Raw genomic sequence first — 24,974 nt, 5'->3', positions numbered from 1 at the left:
ATCTAACCCCCTGTACCTGCCCTGGGAGTGTTTGATGGGACAGTGTAGGGGGAGCTTTACTCTGTATCTAACCCGTGCTGTACCTGCCCTGGGAGTGTTTGATGGGACAGTGTAGAGGGGGCTTTACTCTGTATCTAACCCGTGCTGTACCTGCCCTGGGAGTGTTTGATGGGACAGTGTAGAGGGGGCTTTACTCTGTATCTAACCCCCTGTACCTGCCCTGGGAGTGTTTGATGGGACAGTGTAGAGGGAGCTTTACTCTGTATCTAACCCCATGCTGTACCTGCACTGGGAGTGTTTGATGGGACAGTGTAGAGGGAGCTTTATTCTGTATCTAACCCCCTGTACCTGCACTGGGAGTGTTTGATGGGACAGTGTAGAGGGAGCTTTATTCTGTATCTAACCCCATGCTGTACCTGCCCTGGGAGTGTTTGGTGCTGACTGGCAACAACATTACTGTGAAAGAGTGTAGAGTGCAGTGATAGGCTGTACATTTGAGGGAGCGTTTCCTGGCTGACCATTGCATGGTGTATCCTGTAACCTGCTGTCCCGTTCGTTTCTGCCCCAGATCTGCTGCTGCTGCGGCCCGTCTCCCTGCTCACTGTGCTGCTCCTTTATCCCGGGTATTAAGGTGTCGTCGGGGACCCGGCTGATGTACACGCTGTATCACATCGTCAGCTCCACAGGCTGCTGCTTGATGCTGTCCAGAACCGTGGCAGAATCAGTGAGGGAGAGCGTAAGTACAAAACCAGAGCTCACAGTGAACTAAAACCTCCGTGTACCGTATCTATCAGCGTGTCTCCACTAACATCCTTCCATGGCCTCGCCCCACTGTAATGTATGCATCTGTGAGTATGCTCACAGGTTTGTAGCTGGGAATGCAACTTCCGTTCGATAGCTCAGTTGGTAGAGCGGAGGATTGTAATGGAATACGAAGAAAAATCATCCTTAGGTCGCTGGTTCAATTCTCGTGGCCTTCCGTGAGAGGTGGGTGCCGGATGGACTGGAGCGCATTGTCACCCCCAGCAACCTAATTTGATTTGATATGTTTTAAAGTTTAATTTGTTTTAATTGCCGGGTTTTTAGTGTCCCCCTCCCCTTTTATAGGGGGCACTTGTAAATTACGGTTTTAGAGCCCAAAAAAAAACACCAAAAAAATCTACAAAAATATTTTAAAAAACAAAAAAAAAGGGCCTTACAAAATGTTTGGAGTGTCCCCCAGATCGGGGGGCACGATTTAATGTTTAAGATTTAATGTTTATTGTTTTCTCCAAAGAGTTGTGCAGCTGTTCACTTGAAAAAAATATGATTTTAGTGCCCAAAAACCCCCCAAAAAAACAAAAAAAATACAAAAAAAACAAAAAAAAAACACAAAAAAGGGCCTTGAAAAATGTTTGGAGTGTCCCCCAGATCAGGGGGCACTTGATTTAATGTTTACTTTTTCTCCCAAAAAGAGTTGTAGCTGGGAGTGGCTTAGCCAGTCACATGATGTTCACAAGACTCAATAAAACCCTAGCCAGTTAGGTTTGGGGGATCCATGATGAGGCAGGTGGTTGTGAGTGTTGTGTATCTGTAAAGCATGCACTCCCATGTTCCGCCACCAGGGAGCGCATCCCCTGAAATCCCAAGGGACCCCAGCATCCCTTGGGAGCACTGTATATAAACCGGCCCTTAAGGCCTGTTCCTCACTCTGGAGTGTCTCAATAAAGACTGAGGTCACTGTTACTTTAACCTCCCTGTGTGCAGTCTCATCTGTGTTGGGAACACAATAAATGGCGACGAGTATACGAATCCAACGCAAAGATGCAGCAAACTGTGGGCATCCTGGAGAAGTTCTCGGAGAGTGAGGACTGGGAAGCCTATGTCGAACGGCTAGACCAGTACTTTGTAGCCAACGAGCTGGACGGAGAAGGAAACGCTGCAAAAAAGAGAGTGGTCCTCCTCACGATCTGCGGGGCACCGGCCTACAGCCTCATGAAGAATCTTCTGGCTCCGGTGAAACCCACAGATTAGTCGTATGAAGAGCTGTGTACACTGGTTCGGGAGCATCTTAACGCGAGAGTGTGCTGATGGCGAGGCATCGGTTCTACACGTGCCAGTGATCTGAAGGTCAGAAAGTGGTGAGCTACGTCGCCGATCTAAGGCGACTTGCAGGACAATGTGAGTTTGATGGCTACCTGGAGCAGATGCTCAGAGACTTTTTTGTACTGGGCATTGGCCACAAGACCATCCTACAAAAACTTTTGACTGTAGAGACACCGACCCTCAGTAAGGCCATTGCGATAGCACAGGCGTTTATGTCCACCAGTGATAACACCAAACAAATCTCTCAGCACAAAGTGCTGGCAATGTTCATAAATTAACTGGAACTGTGTTTGCGAGCAGAAATGTCCAGGGCAGAAACCACGAGTCTGCAACTGCCAGCAGGCCTCAGGTGACCCAGATGACTGAGTCCGCAACAAAGGATGAATGCAAGGCAATTCACACCTTGTTGGCGTTGTGGAGGCTTCCATTCAGCCTATCCATGCCGCTTCAAAGGGTATGTTTGCAAGAGCTGTGGAACAATGGGGCACCTCCAACGAGCTTGCAGACGAGCTGTAAGCTCTGCAAAACCTGCTAACCACCACGTGGCAGAGGAAGATCAGTCCATGGTGGATCAAAGCAATTTCGAGCCTCAGAGAGAGGAGGCAGATGCTGAAGTACACGGGGTGCACACATTTTCGACGAAATGTCCACCTATAATGCCAAATGTAAAATTGAATGGCTTACCCGTAGCCATGGAACTGGACACTGGCGCTAGCCAATCCATCATGAGTAAAAAGATGTTTGAGAGACTGTGGTGCAACAAGGCATTCAGACCAGCCCTGAACCCCATCCACACGAAACTGAGAACGTACACCAAAGAGCTCTTCACTATCCTGGGCAGCGCCATGGTCAAGGTCACCTACGAGGGCACGGTGCACGAACTGCCACTCTAGATTGTCCCGGGCGATGGCCCCACACTTCTTGGAAGGAGCCGGCTGGGCAAAATCCGCTGGAACTAGGAAGACATCCGAGCGCTATCACATGTCGATGAGGCCTCATGTACCCAGGTTCTGAACAAATTTCCTTCCCTTTTTGAGCCAGGCATTGGAAACTTTTCCGGGGTGAAGGTGCGGATCCACTTGGTCCCAGAGGCACGACCCATTCACCACAAGGCGCGAGCAGTATCTCACATGATGAGGGAGAGAGTGGAAATCGAGCTGGACAGGCTGCAATGCGAGGGCATCATCTCCCCAGTGGAATTCATCGAGTGGGCCAGCCCGATTGTTCCAGTACTCAAAAGTGATGGCATGGTCAGGATTTGCAGCGATTATAAAGTAACTATTAATCGTTTCTCGCTACAGAAGCAATACCCGCTACCTAAGGCAGACGATCTATTTGCGATGCTGTCAACAGGCAAGACGTTCACCAAGCTCGACCTGACTTCGGCCTACATGCCGCAGGAGCTGGAGGAGTCTTCGAAGGGCCTCACCTACATCAACACGCATAAGGGCCTGATCATCTACAACAAATGCCCGTTTGGAATTCGGTCGGCTGCTGCCATCTTCCAGAGAAACATGGAGAGCCTACTCAACTCGGTACCACGCACGGTGGTTTTTCAGGATGACATATTGGTCACGGGTCGGGACACCGTTGAGCACCTACAAAACCTGGAGGAGGTCCTCCAGCGACTGGATCGCTTAGGGCTGCGGCTGAAGAGGTTGAAATGACAACAGAAGTGGAGTTTTTCGGGAGAAAGATCGCGGCGAATTGCATTCGGCCCACAGACGCCAAGACAGAGGCTATCAGGAACGCGCCCAGGCCACAGATGGTCATGGAGCTGTGGTCGTTCCTGGGACTCCTCAACTATTTTGGTAACTTCCTACCGGGGTTAAGCACCCTCTTAGAGCTCCTATGTGTGTTATTGCGTAAAGGTGAGAACTGGGTATGGGGAAAAAAAACATGTAATTGCTTTTGAGAAAGCCAGAAACATTTTATGCTCCAACAAGCTGCTTGTATTGTATAACCCGTGTAAAAGACTTGTGCTAGCATGTGATGCGTCGTCTTACGGAGTCGCATATTACAACAAGCTAACATTGCGGGGAAGTTGCAACCTGCCGCCTATGCTTCCAGGAGCTTGTCTAAGGCCGAGAGGGCCTACAGCATGATTGAGAAAGAGGCATTAGTGTGTGTGTTCGGGGTAAAGAAAATGCATCAGTACCTGTTTGGCCTCAAATTTGAGCTGGAAACCGATCGCTAGTCCCTCATATCCCTGTTCGCTGAAAACAAGGGGATAAATACTAATGCCTCAGCCCGCATACAAAGGTGGGCACTCGCTCTATCAGCGTATAACTATACCATCCGCCACAGGCCAGGCACCGAGAACTGTGCGGATGCTCTCAGTTGGCTACAATTGCCCACCACAGGAGTGGAAATGGCGCAGCCTGCAAACTTGTTGATGGTGGCGCAGTCCGCAGACTTGTTGATGGTCATGGAAGTTTGAAAATGATAAATCACCTGTCACAGCCCGCCAGATTAGGACTTGGACCAGCCAAGATCCTCTGCTGTCCCAAGTAAAAAACTGTGTACTGCATGGGAACTGGGCCAGCATCCCCGTTGAAATGCAAGAGCTAATCAAGCCGTTCCAGCGACGAAAGGACGAGCTGTCCATTCAAGCAGACGGCCTGTTGTGGGGTAACCGCGTAGTGCTACCCAAAAAGTGCAGGGAGACATTAATCTCGGATCTCCACAGCACACACCCGGGTGTAGTAATGATGAAAGCGATAGCCAGATCCCACAGGTGGTGGCCCGGTATCAACTGACTTAAGAGTCCTGTGTACGGCAATGCAGCGTGTGTGCTCAGTTGAGCAACACGCCCAGAGAGGCACCACTAAGTTTGTGGTCCTGGCCCTCCAGACCATGGTCGAGGATCCATGTCGACTATGTGGGCCCGTTTCTCGGTAAAATATTCCTGGTGGTGGTGGTGGATGCTTTTTCAAAATGGATTGAATGTGAAATAATGTCGGGAAGCACCGCCACCACCACCATTGAAAGCCTGAGGGCCATGTTTGTCACCCACGGCCTGCCTGACATACTGATCAGTGACAACGGGCCATGTTTCACCAGTGACGAATTTAAAGAATTCATGACCCGCAATGGGATCAAACATGTCACCTCGGCCCCGTTTAAACCAGTCTCCAATGGACAGGCAAAGCGGGCAGTACAAATAATCAAACAGAGCCTTAAACGAGTCATAGAAGGTTCACTCCAAACCCGCCTGGCCCAAGTACTGCTCAGCTACCGCACGAGACCCCACGTGCTCACAGGTATGCCCCCGGCTGAGCTACTCATGAAAAGGACACTTAAAACCAGACTCTCACTGGTTCACCCCAACCTGCATGATCAGGTAGAGAGCAGGCGGCAGCAACAAAATGTAAACGATGGTCGCGCCACTGTGTCACGGGAAATTGATCTGAATGACCCTTTGTATGTGCTAAACTATGGACATGGTCCCAAGTGGATCGCGGGCACGGTGATAGCTAAAGAAGGGAGTAGGGTGTTTGTAGTCAAACTAGACAATGGACAAATTTGCAGAAAGCACCTGGACCAAACGAGGCTACGGTTCACAGACTGCCCTGAACAACCCACAGCAGATACCACCTTTTTCGAGCCCACAACACACACCTAAAGGATCAACCAGGAAATTGAACCCATCACGCCCAACAACCCAGCAAGGCCAGGCTCACCCAGCAGCCCTGCAGGGCCAACAACACCCAGCCCAGCGAGGGCACAGCCAACACACCAGAACACATTTGTACCAAGGCAGTCCACCAGGGAAAGAAAGGCTCCTGACCGCCTCACCTTATAAATAGCTTTCACTTTGACTTTGGGGGGCGGGGGGAGTGATGTTGTGTATCTGTAAAGCATGCAGTCCCATGTTCCGCCACTAGGGAGCGCATCCCCTGAAGTCCCTATATAAGCCGGCCCCTAAGGCCTGTTCCTCACTCTGGAGTGTCTTAATAAAGACTGAGGTCACTGTTACTTTAACCTCCCTGTGTGCAGTCTCAGCTGTGTTAGGAACACAGCAGTGAGCCTAGTGGATGAACTGGTAATGTGTAGTGTGATTGTTAAACATTTGCTAATAAACCAACTAGTTCTTAATAGCAATGTGTTGCTATGAATTCATAAGCAAAGAACCCATGAAGCAAATACATGACACACTCTCTATCTCTGTAATCTCCTCCAGCCCCACAACCCTCCGAGATCTCTGCACTCCTCCAATTCTACCTTCTTGAGCATCCCCGATTTCCAAAGCTCCACCATTCAGCTGCCTGGGCCCCAAGCTCTGGAATTCCCTCCTAAACCTCTCCACCTCTCTCCTCCTTTAAGACGCTCCTTAAAATCCACCTCTTTGACCAAGTCACCTGCCTTAATGTCTCACATGATGACAAGTTCCTGTGGAGCCTATGTGTTTGTGATGTTGTAAAGAATGTATCACAGTTTTACTATGTTAAAGGTGCTATATAAATACAAGTTGTTGTTTAAGGGCCACAATTCCAGTCCATGTCTTGGTCAAGTTCCACTCTGGGAACAATCCACTGTTGAGGGGGAGCTGCCCCCACCTTTCCCCCACATGGTGAGCTCCTGGTCTTGCTCAGGCCGCTGTGGTCAGCTACCATGTGGGGGTCGAGCCCTGATCACAGGGACTGAAAACTACAGGCCCCAATGGTTCCCTTTAGATAATGCCTCTCACTGGGAATAATATCCCTCCAGTAACAGTCCTTCACCTCCTTGTGCTGAAGAACAAGAAAAGGAGCGTGTACACGGGCTGTGGGAGGAGATTCAATGGGTGGGGAGAGTCCATGATAGGGGAGAGAGTCTAAGCTGCAGTGAGAGCCTTTCCAAATGGAGTTGTTTGCTGGGGATACAGTAACAGGGTGAACCGCTGGATGTCTATCATGGCCGGGTTTGCTTCGGCTGAGTTCCTGGTCTCTACTCAAAGCATTTGACTATTTTCCCTTCTGTTTTAGGTGCCTTTCTTTGGAATGTTCTGTGAGCAGCTGCAGCCTGGCTCCGACTGTGACATGTTGATCGGATACTCAGCCGTTTACAGGGTCTGCTTCGGAACGGCCTGCTTCTACCTGTTGCTGTGTGTGTTCCTGCTCAACGTCAAGTCCAGCCGAGATTCCAGGGCTCTGATTCACAACGGGTAACTGGAGTACGAGAAGCCTAAACTTGGTGCAAAGTCACATGACCAATCAACGCACTGACCAATCACCGCACACACACTGACCAATCACTGCACCGACCAATCAACGCACTGACCAATCAATGCATAAACACTGACCAATTAACTCACTGACCAATCAATGCACAAACACTGACCAATCAACTCACTAACTAATCAACTCACTGACCAATCAGCACATTGACATGGACCAATCAATGCACACTGACCAATCAACACACTGACCATTCAATGCACCCATGCTGATTCCTATTGGTTGTGAGTCCACAGCATTAAATTGAACCTAATTCGCCTGTGTCCCACTGAAAGGGCCAGAGATCGACAGGGACCAACACCAAGAACCTGAACTGTCAGCCAGGGGTTGAGGCACAAGTTTGGGGATTTCCACTTCCTCAGATGTTCCTCGTGCCCTCAGGGGGCGGGTACATGGAATGCTGCTACTGTGCTCTTTCCCAGTGTTTCTCGCTCACTGTGTTCTGTCCGTTTCTCATTCACTGTGCTCTGTCCCAGTGTTTCTCGCTCACTGTGTTCTGTCTCAGTGTTTCTCGCAGATTTCACTCTGTCCGTTTCTCAGTCACTGTGTTGCTCTCTTTCCCCAGGTTCTGGTTTCTGAAGTTCCTGATCCTAGTCGGGATTTCTGCTGCAGCCTTTTTCATTCCGGATGAATCATTCCTTCATGGTGAGTGCAGTTTAAAAAAAAGGATTCCCTCAATTTTCTCCCCTGCACCGCCCCATGTTGGGGAAGGGATTCGAGAGGCTGCAGCCTCCAGTACCTCAGCCTAGTGGCTCCGCTGCACATGAGACAGTGAGTGGAAACAGGATATTCGACCATGGGGTGCTTTACAGGTCAATCTGATCCATTCTACGCCTGATATCCACACACACACAGCAAGTGTCGCTGGATAGTGATCAGGAGCAGGAATTCCGGCTGATCTCCCTCTCCCTAAGCTCAGGGACATTGTCCTCACCTGTGAACATGTGATTCAGCACAGACCCCGGCTGGAAACCAGGACCTTCCTGGGCTTCCCGACCACCCCAAACGGTGGGACTTCCATTTCCCCAATTTAAATGTTGCTTGGATTCGAACCCCCCGGTTTCTTGTTTCATTTCACCCATCAGAATTCCAGAACATTCTTCCAGACTTGATTATATCCCAGTCATCATTGAATCATACAATACAAAAGGAGGCCGTTCGGCCCATCGAGTCTGCACTGGCTCTTTTGGAGAGTAATAGCCCACCCGAAAGCCCCCTCGCCAAACATAGAAATTTACAACGCAGAAGGAGGCCATTTCGGCCCATCGTGTCACCGGAACAAAGAGCCTTATTCAGCAGCCCTGAAGGTTACATATAAATCTACGAACAATGAAGGAAAGGCAAAGAGCACCCAGCCCAAACAGTCCGCCTCACACAACTGCAACACCCCTTATACTGAAACATTCACCCCAACCAGAGCCAAGGCAAAAAACAAAAAGGGCCACTGAATATAAAGGGGCTGCAGGAGGGGTCAAAACTAAAAATCATGGTTTAAAAACTAGGATTAAAACACTCTACCTAAATGCACGCAGCATTCGAAATAAAGTAAATGAGTTGTCGGCACAAATCATTACAAGTGGCCATTACAGAAACGTGTGGCCAAGACTGGGAATTAAACATACAGGGGTATCTGACAATTCAGAAAGATAGACAAGAAGGGAAAGGAAGTGGGGTAGCTCTGTTAATAAAGGATGATATCAGGGCAGTTGTGAGAGACGATATTGGCTCTAATGAACAAAATGTTGAATCATTGTGGGTGCAGATTAGAGATAGTAAGGGGAAAAAGTCACTTGTGGGCGTAGTTTATAGGCCCCCAAATAATAACTTCACGGTGGGGCTGGCAATAATCAAGGGAATAATGGAGGCATGTGAAAAAGGAACGGCAGTAGTCATGGGGGATCTTAACCTACATATCGATTGGTCAAATCAAATCGCACGGGGTAGCCTGGAGGAGGAATTCATAGAATGCATATGGGATTGTTTCTTAGAACAGTATGTTACAGAACCTACAAGGGAGCAAGCTATCTTAGATCTGGTCTTGTGTAATGAGACAAGAAAAATAAACGATCTCCTAGTAAAAGATCCTCTCGGAATGAGTGATCACAGTATGGTTGAATTTGTAATACAGATTGAGGGTGAGGAAGTTGTGTCAGAAACGAGCGTACTATGCTTAAACAAAGGGGACTACAATGGGATGAGAGCAGAGTTGGCTAAAGTAGACTGGAAACACAGACTAAACGGTGGCACAATTGAGGAACAGTGGAGGACTTTTAAGGAGCTCTTTCATAGTGCACAACAAAAATATATTCCAGTGAAAAAGGGCGGTAAGAGAAGGGATAACCAGCCGTGGCTAATCAAGGAAATAAAGGAGAGTATCAAATTAAAGACCAATGCGTATAAGGTGGCCAAGGTTAGTGGGAAACTAGAAGATTGGGAAAATTTTAAACCACAGCAAAGAATGACTAAAAAAGCAATAAAGAAAGGAAAGATAGATTACGAAGTAAACTTGCGCAAAACATAAAAACAGATAGTAAAAGCTTTTACCGATTATATAAAACGGAAAAGAGTGACTAAAGTAAATGTTGGTCCCTTAGAAGATGAGAAGGGGGATTTAATAATGGGAAATGTGGAAATGGCTGAGACCTTAAACAATTATTTTGCTTCGGTCTTCACAGTGGAAGACACAAAAGCCATGCCAAAAATTGCTGGTCACAGGAATGTGGGAAGGGAGGACCTTGAGACAATCACTATCACTAGGGGGGTAGTGCTGGACAGGCTAATGGGACTCAAGGTAGACAAGTCCCCTGGTCCTGATGAAATGCATCCCAGGGTATTAAAAGAGATGGCGGAAGTTATAGCAGATGCATTCGTTATAATCTACCAAAATTCTCTGGACTCTGGGGAGGTACCAGTGGATTGGAAAGCAGCTAATGTAACGCCTCTGTTTAAAAATGGGGGCAGACAAAAGGCAGGTAACTATAGGCCGGTTAGTTTAACATCTGTAGTGGGGAAAATGCTTGAAACTATCATTAAGGAAGAAATAGCGGGACATCTAGATAGGAATAGTGCAATCAAGCAGACCCAGTATGGATTCCTGAAGGGGAAATCATGTTTAACTAATTTACTGGAATTCTTTGAGGATATAACGAGCATGGTGGATAGAGGTGTACCGATGGATGTGGTGTATTTAGATTTCCAAAAGGCATTCAACAAGGTGCCACACAAAAGGTTACTGCAGAAGATAAAGGTACGCGGAGTCAGAGGAAATGTATTAGCATGGATAGAGAATTGGCTGGCGAACAGAAAGCAGAGAGTCGGGATAAATGGGTCCTTTTCGGGTTGGAAATCGGTGGTTCGTGGTGTGCCACAGGGATCGGTGCTGGGACCGCAACTGTTTACAATATACATAGATGACCTGGAAGAGGGGACAGAGTGTAGTGTAACAAAATTTGCAGATAACACAAAGATTAGTGGGAAAGCGGGTTGTGTAGAGGACACAGAGAGGCTGCAAAGAGATTTGGATAGGTTAAGCGAATGGGCTAAGGTTTGGCAGATGGAATACAATGTCGGAAAGTGTGAGGTCATCCACCTTGGGGAAAAAAAACAGTAAAAGGGAATATTATTTGAATGGGGAGAAATTACAACATGCTGAGTTGCAGAGGGACCTGGGGGTCCTTGTGCATGAAACTCTTTTTGGAGTTTATCTGCAAAACAAAAAAACATTAAACCGTGCCACCCGACCTGGGTGACACACCAGACATTTACAAGGCCCTTTTTTCCTTTTTTTGGTTTTTTTGTGTTTTTCTTTTTTTTTGGGCACTAAAATCACAATTTTTCCAGTGCCCCCTATAAAAGGGGAGGGGGACACTAAAAGCACCGGCAATTAAAACAAATTAAACTTTAAAACGTAAAATCAAATTAAAATTTGGTTGCCGGGCGTGATGATGCACTCCAGTCCCTCCGGTGCCCACCTCTCGCGGAAGGCCGCGAGCGTACCGGTGGACACCGCGTGCTCCATCTCCAAGGACACCCTGGACCGGATGTAAGAGCGGAAGAGAGACAGGCAGTCAGGTTGAACGACCCCCTCGACCGCCTGCTGCCTGGACCGGCTGATGGCACCCTTGGCCGTGCCCAGGAGCAGTCCTAGGAGGAGGCCTTCGGACCTACCCGCTCCCCTCCGCACAGGGTGCCCAAAGATCAGGAGAGTGGGACTGAAGTGCAGCCAGAATTTCAGGAGCAGCCCCTTCAAATAATAAAACAGGGGCTGCAACCTCGTGCATTCCATAAAAACATGGAACACGGACTCTTCCAGACTGCAGAAATTGCAGGCGGCCTGGGAGTCCGTGAACCGGCTTAAAAATTTGTTGCACGGCACTGCTCCGTGCACCACCCTCCAGGCCAAGTCCCCGATGAATAGTGGGAGGACCCCTGCGTAGAGTGCCCTCCATCGGGGACCCCCGCCTCCTCCGGACGGCAAGATGGTACGCCATGGCGTGTCCGGACGGCCGGCGAGGATGGCAAAGTTGAGAGTGTGCAGGAGCAGCCCGTACAGGAAACCCCTCCGCGCGGAACTGAAAGGCACGGAGGGGATTTCCCCGAGGCGGCTCAAGTTGTGAGGCGCCGGCCCCCGAGGGAGGTTCCGGGGTTTGGCGCCGATGAGGAATTCCGTCCGGACGGAGGTCAGTTCGGACGGGATCTCCCCACGTGCTTGAGCCTCCTCGATGCACCTAACGGGGTCAGGGCCCAGAGCTGATTTTAGCGACTCGATGGCATCGGCGTGGCGGACGTTGGCAGAATTTAGGCGCCGCGCCAGCGTGTCTGGCGCCATCCAGCCCGCTCCTCCGCCATCGAGCAGGTCCCTGACCCTGGTCACCTCACCAGCCACAGCCCTCTCTTCCGACCGCCACATAAAACCTCGGTCGTGGAGGTACGGATTCCCGAGCAGCGGCTCCTGCAGGACGGCCGCCACTCCAGCCGGCGGAGAGCTGCGCTTGGTGGAGACTTTGTTCCAGACCCTGATGAGTTCCTTGTAAAAGACAGGCAGCTCCCGGAGGGCGGTCCTGACACCCCCCCAAGTTCACAAACAGGAGCTGCGTGTCATAATTGAGGTCGCGCTGCTGGCGGAAGAAATACGTCGCCAGAGCACACCACCTAGGAGGGGGCTCGACGTAAAAGTATCTCTGCAGGGTCTGAAGACGGAAAGTCGCGAGCTGGGCGCTGACGCACACCAACGACTGACCGCCCTCCTCAAGCGGGAGACTCAAGACCGCAGCAGAGACCCAGTGCTTCCTGTTGTTCCAGAAGAAGTCCACCAGCTTCTTCTGTATCTTGGCGACAAACGCAGGGGGAGGGGTCAAAGTGACCAGCCGGTACCACAACATTGCGGCCACCAGCTGGTTTATGACTAGCGCTCGACCCCTGTAGGACAGCACTCGGAGCAGTCCTGTCCAGCGCCCTAGGCGAGCGGCGACCTTGGCCTCCAGCTCCTGCCAGTTCGCCGGCCAGGCTCCCTCGTCGGGGCTAAGGTAGACTCCCAGATAGAGGAGATGGGTCGTGCTCCAGGCAAAAGGCCTGAGCTCCTCCGGCAGGGAGTCCACCCGCCACTGACCCACCAGGAGTCCGGAACATTTCTCCCAGTTGATCCTGGCGGAGGACGCGGCCGAGTAAATCTCCTGGCACTCACGCATCCTCCGCAGGTCAGCGGGATCCTCTACCGCGTGGAGCACGTCATCGGCGTAAGCCGAGAGGACGACCTCCACGCCCGGCCCTTGCAGAGCCAGTCCCGTCAACCTCGTCTGCAAGAGGCGCAGGAAAGGCTCCACGCAAACGGCGTATAACTGGCCGGACATGGGGCATCCCTGGCGCACCCCTCTCCTAAAGCGAAGGGGCGCCGTCAAGGACCCGTTAACCTTAATCAGACACTCCGCGGCGGCGTACAAAAGTCGGATCCGGGCGACGAAATGCGTCCCGAACCCGAAAGCGCGCAGAGTTCCGAGCAGATAGTCGTGATCCACCCTGTCGAACGCCTTCTCTTGGTCAAGGGATAGGAAGGCGACCGACAGACCAGCCTCCTGGGAACAATGGATGAGGTCCCGGACCAGATGGATGTTATCGTGGATTGTCCGGCCCGGGACCGTGTAGGACTGGTCGGGGTGGATCATGTGGTCCAGCACGGCACCAAGGCGAGCAGACATCGCCCTGGCGAAGATTTTGTAGTCCGTGCTGAGGAGGGAGACCGGGCGCCAGTTCTTAAGGAGGCGGAGATCGCCCTTCTTAGGCAGCAGGACGATGACTGCCCTGCGCCAAGAGAGGGGCATCTCCCCGGTCGCCAGACTTTCCCCCAGGACCCGCGCGTAGTCGCTCCCCAGGACGTCCCAGAACGCCCTGTGGAACTCCACGGTCAGGCCGTCCAGCCCCGGGGATTTTCCCCTCGAGAGCCGGTCGAGGGCACCGGTCAGCTCCGCCAGGCTTAGCGGAGCTTCCAGATTTTCGGCGCCCTCCGGGCTGACCTTCGGCAGGTCCTCCCACAAAACTCTACGCGCTTCCTCGCTGGACGGATCCGGAGAGAACAGAGCCCCGTAATATTCACAGGCCCTGTTGTTGACGCCCTCCGGATCCGAGACGAGAGAGCCGTCGTCGGCCAGCAGCGTCAAGAGCTGCTTACGGACACTCTGCCTTTTTTCCAGCGAGTAGAAGAAGGGGGAGCCGTGGTCCAGATCCCGCAGGAACCGGATCCGCGACCTCACGAACGCGCCTCGGGACCCGACGAGCTGCAGGTCCTTCAGCGCGGCCTTCTTCGCTTCGTACACCGTCCGCGGGGCCGGGTCCTGGACGACTTGACCGAGACGGGCTTCCAGGTCGAGCACCTCTTTTTCTAGGCGCCCGACTCTGGCCGCCCGCCTCTTGGTCGACCCCCTCGCGTACTCTTGACAGAAGACGCGGACGTGAGCCTTGCCCACGTCCCACCATAGCCTCAAGGAGGGGAAGCCCCCCTGCTTCCTTCTCCAGTCGGACCAGAATCGACGGAACGAGTCCTGGAACCGCACGTCCTCCAGCAGCCGGTTGTTAAAGTGCCAGTACGCGGACCCCGTCCTCGCGCGGAGCGAAGCGAGCTCCGCCCACACCAGGTGGTGGTCCGAACATGGCACCGGCCGCATGGAGGCCGCTGGGACGCAGGAAACGTACGCCCGAGACACGTAAAGGCGGTCGACTCTGGACCATCCTACTCCAGGCCTCACCCAAGTAAAGGCGCTGGAGTCGGGGTGGAGATTTCGCCAGACGTCCACCAAGTCGAAGGACCCGACCAGGTCCCTCAACTTCTCCATCGCCGTCATGCACTGCGGGGCACCGGAGCGGTCCCTCGCCTCGAGGGTGCAGTTAAAATCCCCCCCGAGGACAATGCAGTCGCCGACGTCGACGGAGCCAAGAAGAGCGGACACCTCTTCAAAAAAGCGCGTTTGCTGCGGGCCGGGCTGAGGGGCGTACACGTTCACGAGATGGAGCGGCACGTCCCCCAGGCGAACCGTTACGTGCAGCAAGCGGCCTGGCACGGGCTCCTCGACCCCCAAGATCTCCGGCTGAAAATGCGGGCCCAGCAAGATGGCCACCCCACTAGAAATGGCGGTGAGGTGGCTCATGCGGACCTCTCCTTGCCATTCCAGGAGCCACGTGGCTTCGTCTCCCGGAACGGTGTGGGTTTCTTGCAGGAAGCACACCGCATATTTCCCCTCCCGCAGGAGCGAAAAATTGTCAAATCTACGGCGTGCCCCTCTGCCGCCGTTGATGTTGAGGCTGGCTATGGTTATCTTCATGGCAAAAGCATAGTGCAACCTCTACCTTAACCTATTGTGGGGGGGGGAGGGGAGTATTTTGTTGAACTCCACTCCCTCCGCAGCCCAGCGAGGAGTCCCTCGAGCTCGCGCAGCTCAAGGTGTTGCGCCTTTGTCAAGGGCCCGCCCGCGGCCAAGGTTTTAATGGCGGCGCGGACGGACCCCTTGATCAGCTCTGGCTCGGACCATTTTTCCAGGGCCAGTCGGGCTTGGTTGCAGCGACCCCGGCTCTGGGCCAAAAAGTCCCGGAGTTCCTTTGCAGGAATGAGGATGGTCTCGGCGGCGGCCGCGAGCAGATCCACCACCTCGCTGGCGGTGGTCTCTAGATTTTCACCCGCGTCCCCCACCGAGTCCCCGTCCTCCTCCGGGAGGTGGCCGCCAGCAGCCGGCCCATCGACCGCACAAGGTACGGCAAATGACCCGGCCGCTCCAACCGGCCCTGGCTCTGCCCCGATCCCACCCCCAGGATCGTCGGCAGAGGAGTCCCCACTGGGCTCTTTTAAAAATGGTGCTGGGTCAGGAAATGACAGCGGAAGGGGTTCCCCCTCCGCCCGAGGAACCGGGGAACAAGGAGAGACCCGGCCATAGGAAATCCCCAGGCTCCCCAAGTGCTCCAGCTCCAAAGCAAGGGGCGAGGGTGGGTGTTCCTCCCCCTCCCCGCTGCCACCCCCCGGCCCAGCATCTGCAGTGTCATAAAAATCATTCGTTTCATTTTCTGCCAGGTCGAGCGACTCCCGGGGGAAGTTGGGTATTGGCTGGGCGGGCTCAGGTTCGGCCTTTTCGGCCACGCCCGCCTCAGTCCCCGGGACGCCCGGCCCGGCGGCAATGCATTCCTCCGCGGTCCCCACGCCCCCCACGACAGGCAGATCTTCCACGCCATCCCCGGGAGGCAGAGGCTGGGCAGCCTCGACTGTCTCACCCTCCCCGGGGACAGACTCCTCCCGCCTACGGCGCTGCTTGGGGGCGCTGGTGGGGGACGCGGGACACGCGGCGGGCACCGACTCCTCCGCGGAGGGATGTTGTTCCCCCTCCGCCTCAACGGAGCGGCGCCTCCTTTTGTTGCTGGAGGTGTGCTGAGGCAGGGAGACCTCCATGTCTGCCGAGGCCTCCCGCTCCGCCCCCCCCCTTTTCCTTTTCTTGCCCGCGCCCGGGCCCCTCTGCGGTGTTGTTCAAGGGCTCAGGCACGGGCTCAGGGCACCCCGCGCTCGCCGGTGGCTGGGTTGGGCCGAGCGTGGTGGTCAATCTTTCTGGCGCACTGAGGGGACCCGCCTCTAGATGTTTCTCCTTGTTCCGCGCCTTCTTTCCGTTCGGACGCTCTCCCTCCCCCCCGCCGGAGGCCCTGAAAACAAAGGCCTCCGACGATGCCATCGCACCTTTGGCACGCGGACGCAACTAGGGGGAGGGGTGGCGGCGGCGCCAGCCTTGGCCGCCTTCGGTGGTTTGGCGGCCTTGGAGGCGGGGCAGTTCTTACGAACATGCTCCACCTCCCTACAGGCATGGCACCGCACGCCGTCCGACGTCCAGAAGACGCGGTAGGCAGTCCCCTCGTGCACCACATTAAAACTACCCTCCGTCGTGTCCTCCCGCGCCAGCCGGACAAAGAGCTGGCGGCGGAAGGAGAACACGTGGCGCAGGCTGTTCTCCCTGAGGCCGAGCGGTATGGGGTTGATCCCCGACCTTACCTCCCCCAGTTGGTGTAGGTGAGGGAGGAGGAGCTCAGCGGGAACAAAGGGCGGGACGTTCGACACAATGACCCTCTGCGCGGTGGCCTCGAGAGGATCCACCGGCATGAACGTCCCGCCCACCGTGAGCCCCTTTTCGAGGGCCAGGGACACCGCTCGCTCCGACCCCAGGAAGAACACAGCCTTCCCAGTCATCTTGGAGGCTGCGACAATGGCCGAGGGGCCGACTACCCCAGCCATCGCCCGCACGCACTCCTCGATGCTCATTGTGGGGTGAGTGTAGCTCTTGACCCCGTGTTTTTTTGTAATAAGTCTGAATGGTGGCAGGGCAGCGGGTGGCGCAGGAGGTGCCGTGGAAGCGGTTGCCACCTGCGCATATGTCTTCGCTGGCCCTGCCGCCGGCGTGGATGGGGTCGCCATCACGGGGTCCCTTTAAGGGCTACACCCACCCCAAAGTCACAGGCCTTAATGGTCTTAATTGGCCTCTTATAGTAAGACTGAGCAGAGGAGCTCTTAACGAGGCACACCTCTCCCCTAGTTGGCAATTGGGGAGGGGCCTTGCTCCCTCTGCTCAGTTGTCTCAATTGTTCTGTTTTTTTTTTAAATTAGGAGGAAGGGGTCTCAGAGAGAGAGGGGAGAGACAGAGAGAGAGAGATAGAGAGAGGGGGGTGGGAAGGGGGGGGAACTGCGAGGGCAGGTCTCCCCTCGCAGCTGTGGGTGGATGCAATCCCCAGATGGCAAAAATCAAATAGTCTTTGGGGTGGTCTTCGGGTGAGGGGAGAAGACGTCTTCACCTGGGCAGCTAGAGCCACCAGGCACACACTCCTAACGATGTTAATAGGGTGATTAAGAAAAATCTTCAGCCTGGTAGCTCCAGCTATCCCAGGCTAGGCAAATGTGGGGGGGGGTTCAATTGTGTGTGGGGCCTAGCTGTAAGCAAGGCCTCCACACACACACACCCCCCGCGATGTTCCGGCCCTCAGTGGTCTTCTTTCCTCCCCCCACCGATATAACAAAGTCTTTTTGGGAAATGCACCCACACCCACCTGTAGAAGATGTAGAGTCTCCCTCCTTCCACACTGGATGCTGTTGGTCTTTCCCCCTCTCTCCAACTCTTTGTAGAATGTTAAGGTGGTGAAAGTTTTCTGCTTTTTCCTCCTCTCCCTCTGGGTGAAAGTTGGTGGTGAAGCCCCTTCCTTCCTTCTCTTCCTGGGCTGGTCTCAGGGCTCACTCCAGGCCTTCCAGGCAGGAGCTAAAGTTGGTAGCTCCTCTCCTCACTGCAGCACAGCTCCAACTGTGCAGGACACGCCTCCACTGCTCTACGATTGGTTCCTTGTGCATGAAACTCTTTTTGGATCCTTACAGAAGGATAGTTTGCAGGTGAAGCAGGTAATCAGGAAGGCAAATGGAATGTTGGCCTTCATTGCGAGAGTACAAAAGCAGGGAGGTCCTACTGCAACTGTATAGGATATTGGTGAGGCCACACCTTGAGTACTGTGTGCAGTTTTGGTCACCTTACTTAAGGAAGGATATACTGGCTTTGGAGGGGGTACAGAGACGATTCACTAGGCTGATTCCGGAGATGAGGGGGTTACCTTATGATGATAGATTGAGTAGACTGGGTCTTTACTCGTTGGAGTTCAGAAGGATGAGGGGTGATCTTATAGAAACATTTAAAATAATGAAAGGGATAGACAAGATAGAGGCAGAGAGGTTGTTTCCACTGGTCGGGGAGACTAGAACTAGGGGGCACAGCCTCAAAATACGGGGGAGCCAATTTAAAACCGAGTTGAGAAGGAATTTCTTCTCCCAGAGGGTTGTGAATCTGTGGAATTCTCTGCCCAAGGAAGCAGTTGAGGCTAGCTCATTGAATGTATTCAAGTCACAGATAGATAGATTTTTAACCAATAAGGGAATTAAGGGTTACGGGGAGCGGGCGGGTAAGTGGAGCTTAGTCCACGGCCAGATCAGCCATGATCTTGTTGAATGGCGGAGCAGGCTCGAGGGGCTAGATGGCCTACTCCTGTTCCTAATTCTTATGTTCTTATGTTACATAGAAACATAGAAAATAGGTGCAGGAGCAGGCCATTCAGCCCTTCTAGCCTGCACCGCCATTCAATGAGTTCATGGCTGAACATGAAACTTCAGTACCCCCTTCCTGCTTTCTCGCCATAACCCTTGATCCCCCGAGTAGTAAGGACTTCATCTAACTCCCTTTTGAATATATTTAGTGAATTGGCCTGAACTACTTTCTGTGGTAGAGAATTCCACAGGTTCACCACTCTCTGGGTGAAGAAGTTTCTCCTCATCTCAGTCCTAAATGGCTTACCCCTTATCCTCAGACTGTGACCCCTGGTTCTGGACTTCCCCAACATTGGGAACATTCTTCCTGCATCTAACCTGTCTAAACCCGTCAGAATTTCAAACGTTTCCATGAGGTCCCCTCATTCTTCTGAACTCCAGTGAATACAAGCCCAGTTGATCCAGTCTTTCTTGATAGGTCAGTCCCACCATCCCGGGAATCAGTCTGGTGAATCTTCGCTGCACTCCCTCAATAGCAAGAACGTCCTTCCTCAAGTTAGGAGACCAAAACTGTACACAATACTCCAGGTGTGGCCTCACCAAGGCCCTGTACAACTGTAGCAACACCTCCCTGCCCCTGTACTCAAATCCCCTCGCTATGAAGGCCAACATGCCATTTGCTTTCTTAACCGCCTGCTGTACCTGCATGCCAACCTTCAATGACTGATGTACCATGACACCCAGGTCTCGTTGCACCTTCCCTTTTCCTAATCTGTCACCATTCAGATAATAGTCTGTCTCTCTGTTTTTACCACCAAAGTGGATAACCTCACATTTATCCACATTATACTTCATCTGCCATGCATTTGCCCACTCACTTAACCTATCCAAGTCACTCTGCAGCCTAATAGCATCCTCCTCGCAGCTCACACTGCCACCCAACTTAGTGTCATCCGCAAATTTGGAGATACTGCATTTAATCCCCTCGTCTAAATCATTAATGTACAATGTTGAAGTGATCTCCTGGGAGAGGCAAAAACCAAATAAAAACCCAGGCCTCGTCGAAGCTCCATTTATTTCCCTACCTCCCTGCCAGGCTATGGATCTCCTCCTCTGCTGTTCTAACCCTCCTTATTTCACAGTGAGAACTGGTGGTATTAATTTGCCCCTTTCTTTTTGGACAAGATTGAGCAGGGATAAAAAAGAATTGATTAAATGGTGTGGTTTCTTATTGTGTGGTAACTATCTGCAGTTTAAATGGTCGTGTGTTTTTAATATGCATTGGAGGAGGCTCGTGTGGAACATAAACACCAGCATGGACCTGTTGGGCCAATTGGTTAGTTTCTGTGCTGTAAATTCTGCATTATATTGGATTTTAAACCTGCAAGTCGCTGTCATGGCAGCTGACAACCACCAGATGGCAGGAAAGTGCCACAAACTCAACCAGTTTGTCTCCAAACTCCTTTCACCTGAAGCTGCTGACCTGCTCCCTGGGGTACAGTACCATAGCTCAGACCAGAGGAATCAATACCTCACCCGCCCACCTGCCCTCACCTATAATGATTTCTGTAACGAGGGCACTGGGCTGGAGAAAGTAACTGGCCAAAACTAATCTGCACCAGCAACATCACAGTGAGCGAGTGGTCAATCTGTGGATCAGGATCCCTAGGGAGAAGGTGGAAGCGGTTCGTTTTGATTCATTACTATGTAAATTAATGAGATTTCTTTCAAAAAATAACATTTGGGGACGCAGTATGTGAGACGTGACGTGTCAGGAGTGTAGTGAGCCCGGGAGGAACAGGGGACTTTGGCCCTCTGGTTCCCAAAGCTCTCCCCAATGGGGGTTTTTCTCACCTCGTATCTGGGTCTGTTGTAGACTCATTGATAGAGACTGATTGCTCTGATTGGTCAACATCTCCAATAGCAAGAAAAAGAAAGTGCATTGCTATAGCGCCTTTCACGACCACAGAATGTCCCGAAGTGCTTAGTCGCCAAGTATCGCTGGATCATGTGAACTCGACGGACCTCGGTCTTTTTCTCATGTAACAATTCCTGCAGGCTTCTTGCTTTGTTCTTTTCCAACTAATATTTTTCTTTTTCCTTCTGTCTCCCCTCCCGTGTCTCGTGCGGTTGCCATGGGATACACAGTTTGGCGGTATGTTGGTCTGACGGGGGCGATCCTCTTCATCTTGATGCAGCTCTCCCTCATCTCTGTCTTTGCCCACTTCTGGAACAAGAACTGGTGAGTTTTCCTCTCAGCTTAGCGACTAAAGTCCTTTCAGCCAATCGGTCTTTTAGGGTACTGAGCCCCACGGACCAGTAAGATCCCTGATTCAGCTCCAGGTTTGTGCTGAGTTTGCTGATCTTAGTTGGGCTCAGTGCTCCCGGGGTTAGGCCAGCTCAAGGTCACCAGGCAGTAACCCCGGCAGGAAGGGCTGGTGTGTAGAGGTCATCGACAACAACAACTTGTATTTATATAGCGCCTTTAACATAGTAAAACTTCCAAAGGCGCTTCACAGGAGCAATTGTCAAACAAAATTTGACACTGAGCCACATAAGAAGTTATCACAGGTGACCAAAAGCTTGGCCAAAGAGGTAGGTTTTAAGGAGCGTCTTAAATGAGCGAGAGGCAGAGAGGTTTAGGGAGGGAATTCCAGAGCTTAGGGCCCAGGCAGCTGAAGGCACGGCCGCCAATGGTGGAGCGATTATAATCAGGGATCCTTAAGGGGCCAGAATTGGAGAAGTGCAGACATCTCGGGGAGGGGGGGATTGACAGTATCTGACTTGGTTGTGATGCTCTCTGGGAGCTTTACTCTGTATCTAACCCGTGCTGTACATGCCCTGGGAGTGTTTGATGGAACAATGTAGGGGGAGCTTTACTCTGTATCTAACCTGTGCTGTACCTGCCCTGGGAGTGTTTGATGGGACAGTGTAGAGGGAGCTTTACTCTGTATCTAACCCCGTGCTGTACCTGCCTTGGGAGTGTTTGATGGGACAATGTAGGGGGAGCTTTACTCTGTATCAAACCCCATGCTGTACCTGCCCTGGGAGTGTTTGATGGGACAGTGTAGATGGAGCTTTACTCTGTATCTAACCCCGTGCTGTACCTGTCCTGGGAGTGTTTGATGGGATAGTGTAGAGGGAGCTTTACTCTGTATCTAACCCCGTGCTGTACCCGCCCTGGGAGTGTTTGATGGGACAGTGTAGAGGGAGCTTTACTCTGCATCTAACCCCTTGCTGTACATGCCCTGGGAGAGTGTAATGGGACAGTGTAGAGGGAGCTTTACTCTGTATCTAACCCCCTGTACCTGCTCTGGGAGTGGGATAATTCTGGATGAATGACTGAGATAGCCGCATGACTTTTCACATCCGTGTCAATCTCAGGTTAGGAGAGGAGAAAACTGGAAGCAAGAATGAGCTGGGGTTGAGCCGTGAGTTGTGGTAGTTTGAGATGTTGTTGGCCACTCGTGGCTCCCATTGTGTTTCTCCGACAGGATGACGGGAGCGGCGGATGGGAAGTGCTGGAATCTTGCTGTGCTGGCTGCTACCCTGGTCTTCTACATCGTCGCCGTGACCGCGTTCTCTCTGATGTACAAGTTCTACACCCACCCAGCCGGCTGTCTCATCAACAAAGCTCTCCTGATCCTGAACGTCAGCCTCTGCTTCTTGGTCTCCTTCTTATCTGGCACTCCATGTGTGCAGCAGAGTAAGCAACACAACAACTTGTATTTCTATCGCGCCTTTAATGTAGTAAAACGTCCCAAGATGCTTCGCAGGAGTGTAATCAGACAAAATAAGACACCAAACTATGTAAGGACATATTAGCACACCTTGGTCAAAGACGTAGGTTTTAAAGAACATCTTAAAGGAGGAAAGTGAAGTATAGAGGTTTAAGGAGGGAATTCCAGAGATAAGGGCCCAGGCAGCTGAAGGCATGGCCACCAATGGTGAAGTGAAGAGGAGGAAAGCAGAATGATCCCTGCTGGAAAGTGGCACGCATGTGTGCACCTTGTGCGAATGTTCATGTGTGTATGCACCCGTGAGTCTGCTCACAGGTCTGTAGAGCTGTTGAGTTGGGAGTGGCTTAGCCAGTCACGTGATGTTCACAAGACTCAGTAAAACCCCAGCTAGTTGGGTTCGGGAGATCCACGATGGGGCAGGTGGTTGTGAGCCTGGTGTATGAACTGGTGATGTGTAGTGTGATTGTTAAACCTTTGCTAATAAACCAACTAGTTTTTAATTGCAATGTGTTGCTATGAATTCTTAAGCAAAGAATCCATGAAGCAAATATATTAGTGTCTGTGTATACACACGTGTGCGTAGAGCGGACGAAGGGTGTATTCAGGACTGCGCTCAGCTATGATGCCGACCCCAGCGGGAATATCCTGCTGACACTCGCCGTGCAGGCTTGTGAAGAATAGAGATGATGTGGGTTTATGGATTAGAAACTGGACTGAAATAACTTCGGTCGAGCTGCTGTGCGCAGTTTTAAGATGTTCTTTGCACTATGCGTAGGTGTAGGATTTTAATCCCCATGATGATGTGTTTTAATTTACTGATTTACTGTTTTATGATTACACTTGACTTTCAGGCACTAGAATCTGATTAAATAATAATCTCTGTCCATTGTTCAAATAACAGCACACTAGATCAGAGGGGCCAGTGTCTGTGGTACTCATCTCCGAATGAGATTTCGCACCTTAGGGTGACAATAGAGGAAAACTGGGATGTTAATAATATTAAACGGGCTGAGTGTAATTTCCCCAGAGTCTGGTTCTCCTCGCGAGACATGCTGAATCTTTTCCCTTTGATTTCAGGGCAGCCACACAGCAGTTTGCTTCAAGCCTCCATCATCAGCTGTTATGTCATGTACCTGACGTTCTCCGCACTGTCCAGCCGCCCCCCCGAGACAGGTCAGTACATAGCAAGATCCCGCATGGCCGAAGGACAGGCAGGCTCGGGAATGTCCAGTCCCGACTGTCGACGATACGCCCAGTCCTAGCGCTCCTCGAGGGTCTCGATCATAGAAACATAGAAAATAGGTGCAGGAGTAGGCCATTCGGCCCTTCGAGCCTGCACCGCCATTCAATAAGATCATGGCTGATCATTCCTTCAGTACCCCTTTCCTGCTTTCTCTCTATACCCCTTGATCCCCTTAACCGTAAGGACCATATCTAACTCTTGAATATATCCAATGAACTGGCATCAACAACTCTCTGTGGCAGGGAATTCCACAGGTCAACAACTCTCAGTGAAGAAGTTTCTCTTCATCTCAGTCCTAAATGGCCTACTCTTTCTGGACTTCCCCAACATCGAGAACATTCTTCCCGCATCTAACCTGTCCAGTCCCGTCAGGATCTCATATGTTTCTATGAGATCCACTCTCATCCTTCTAAATGCCAGTGAATAAAGGCCCAGTTGATCCAGTCTCTCCTCATATGACAGCCCAGCCATCCCTGGAATCAGTCTGGTGAACCTTCGCTGCACTCCCTCAATAGCAAGAATGTCCTTCCTCAGACTAGGAGACCAAAACTGAATACAATATTCCAGGTGAGGCCTCACTAAGGCCCGTTACAACTGCAGTAAGACCTCCCTGCTCCTATATTCAAATCCCCTAGCTATGAAGGCCAACATACCATTTGCCTTCTTTACCGCCTGCTGTACCTGTATGCCCACTTTCAGTGACTGATGAACCATGACACCCAGGTATCGTTGCACCTCCCCTTTTTCTAGTCTGCCGCCATTCAGATAATATTCTGCCTTCGTGTTTTTGCCCCCAAAATGGATAACCTCACATTTATCCACATTATACTGCATCTGCCATGTATTTGTCCAAGTCACCCTGCAGCCTCTTAGCATCCTCCTCACAGCTCACACCGCCACCCAGTTTCGTGTCATCCGCAAACTTGGACATATTACACTCTATTCCTTCATCTAAATCGTTAATGTGTATTGTAAAGAGCTGGGGTCCCAGCACTGAGCCCTGCGGCACCCCACTAGTAACTGCCTGCCATTCTGAAAAGGACCCGTTTAGCCCAACTCTCTGCTTCCTGTCTGCCAACCAGTTCTCTATCCATGTCAGTACATTACCCCCAATACCATGCGCTTTGATTTTGTACACCAATCTCTTGTGCGGG

The 24,974-nt window shown here is 51.9% G+C and overlaps 1 protein-coding gene across 1 annotated transcript in view; it reads left to right on the top strand.

Annotated features, from left to right (window-relative positions):
* The window catches only part of serinc4 (serine incorporator 4), a 40,595-nt gene that overhangs the window by 5,456 nt on the left and 10,165 nt on the right, over window positions 1–24,974 (top strand). Inside the window, exons 2-7 of the mRNA XM_070864913.1 lie at window positions 569–736; window positions 7,053–7,231; window positions 7,870–7,949; window positions 20,986–21,079; window positions 22,332–22,543; window positions 23,655–23,750. Coding sequence (XP_070721014.1) covers window positions 569–736; window positions 7,053–7,231; window positions 7,870–7,949; window positions 20,986–21,079; window positions 22,332–22,543; window positions 23,655–23,750 — 829 coding nt within the window. The remainder of the gene's footprint in view (window positions 1–568; window positions 737–7,052; window positions 7,232–7,869; window positions 7,950–20,985; window positions 21,080–22,331; window positions 22,544–23,654; window positions 23,751–24,974) is intronic.

This window comes from Pristiophorus japonicus, chromosome 21 (genome assembly GCF_044704955.1).
Source record: "Pristiophorus japonicus isolate sPriJap1 chromosome 21, sPriJap1.hap1, whole genome shotgun sequence".
NCBI lineage: Eukaryota > Metazoa > Chordata > Chondrichthyes > Pristiophoridae > Pristiophorus > Pristiophorus japonicus.
The sequence above is the reverse complement of the archived record's forward strand: the minus strand, read 5'-3'. Positions and strand labels throughout refer to the sequence as shown.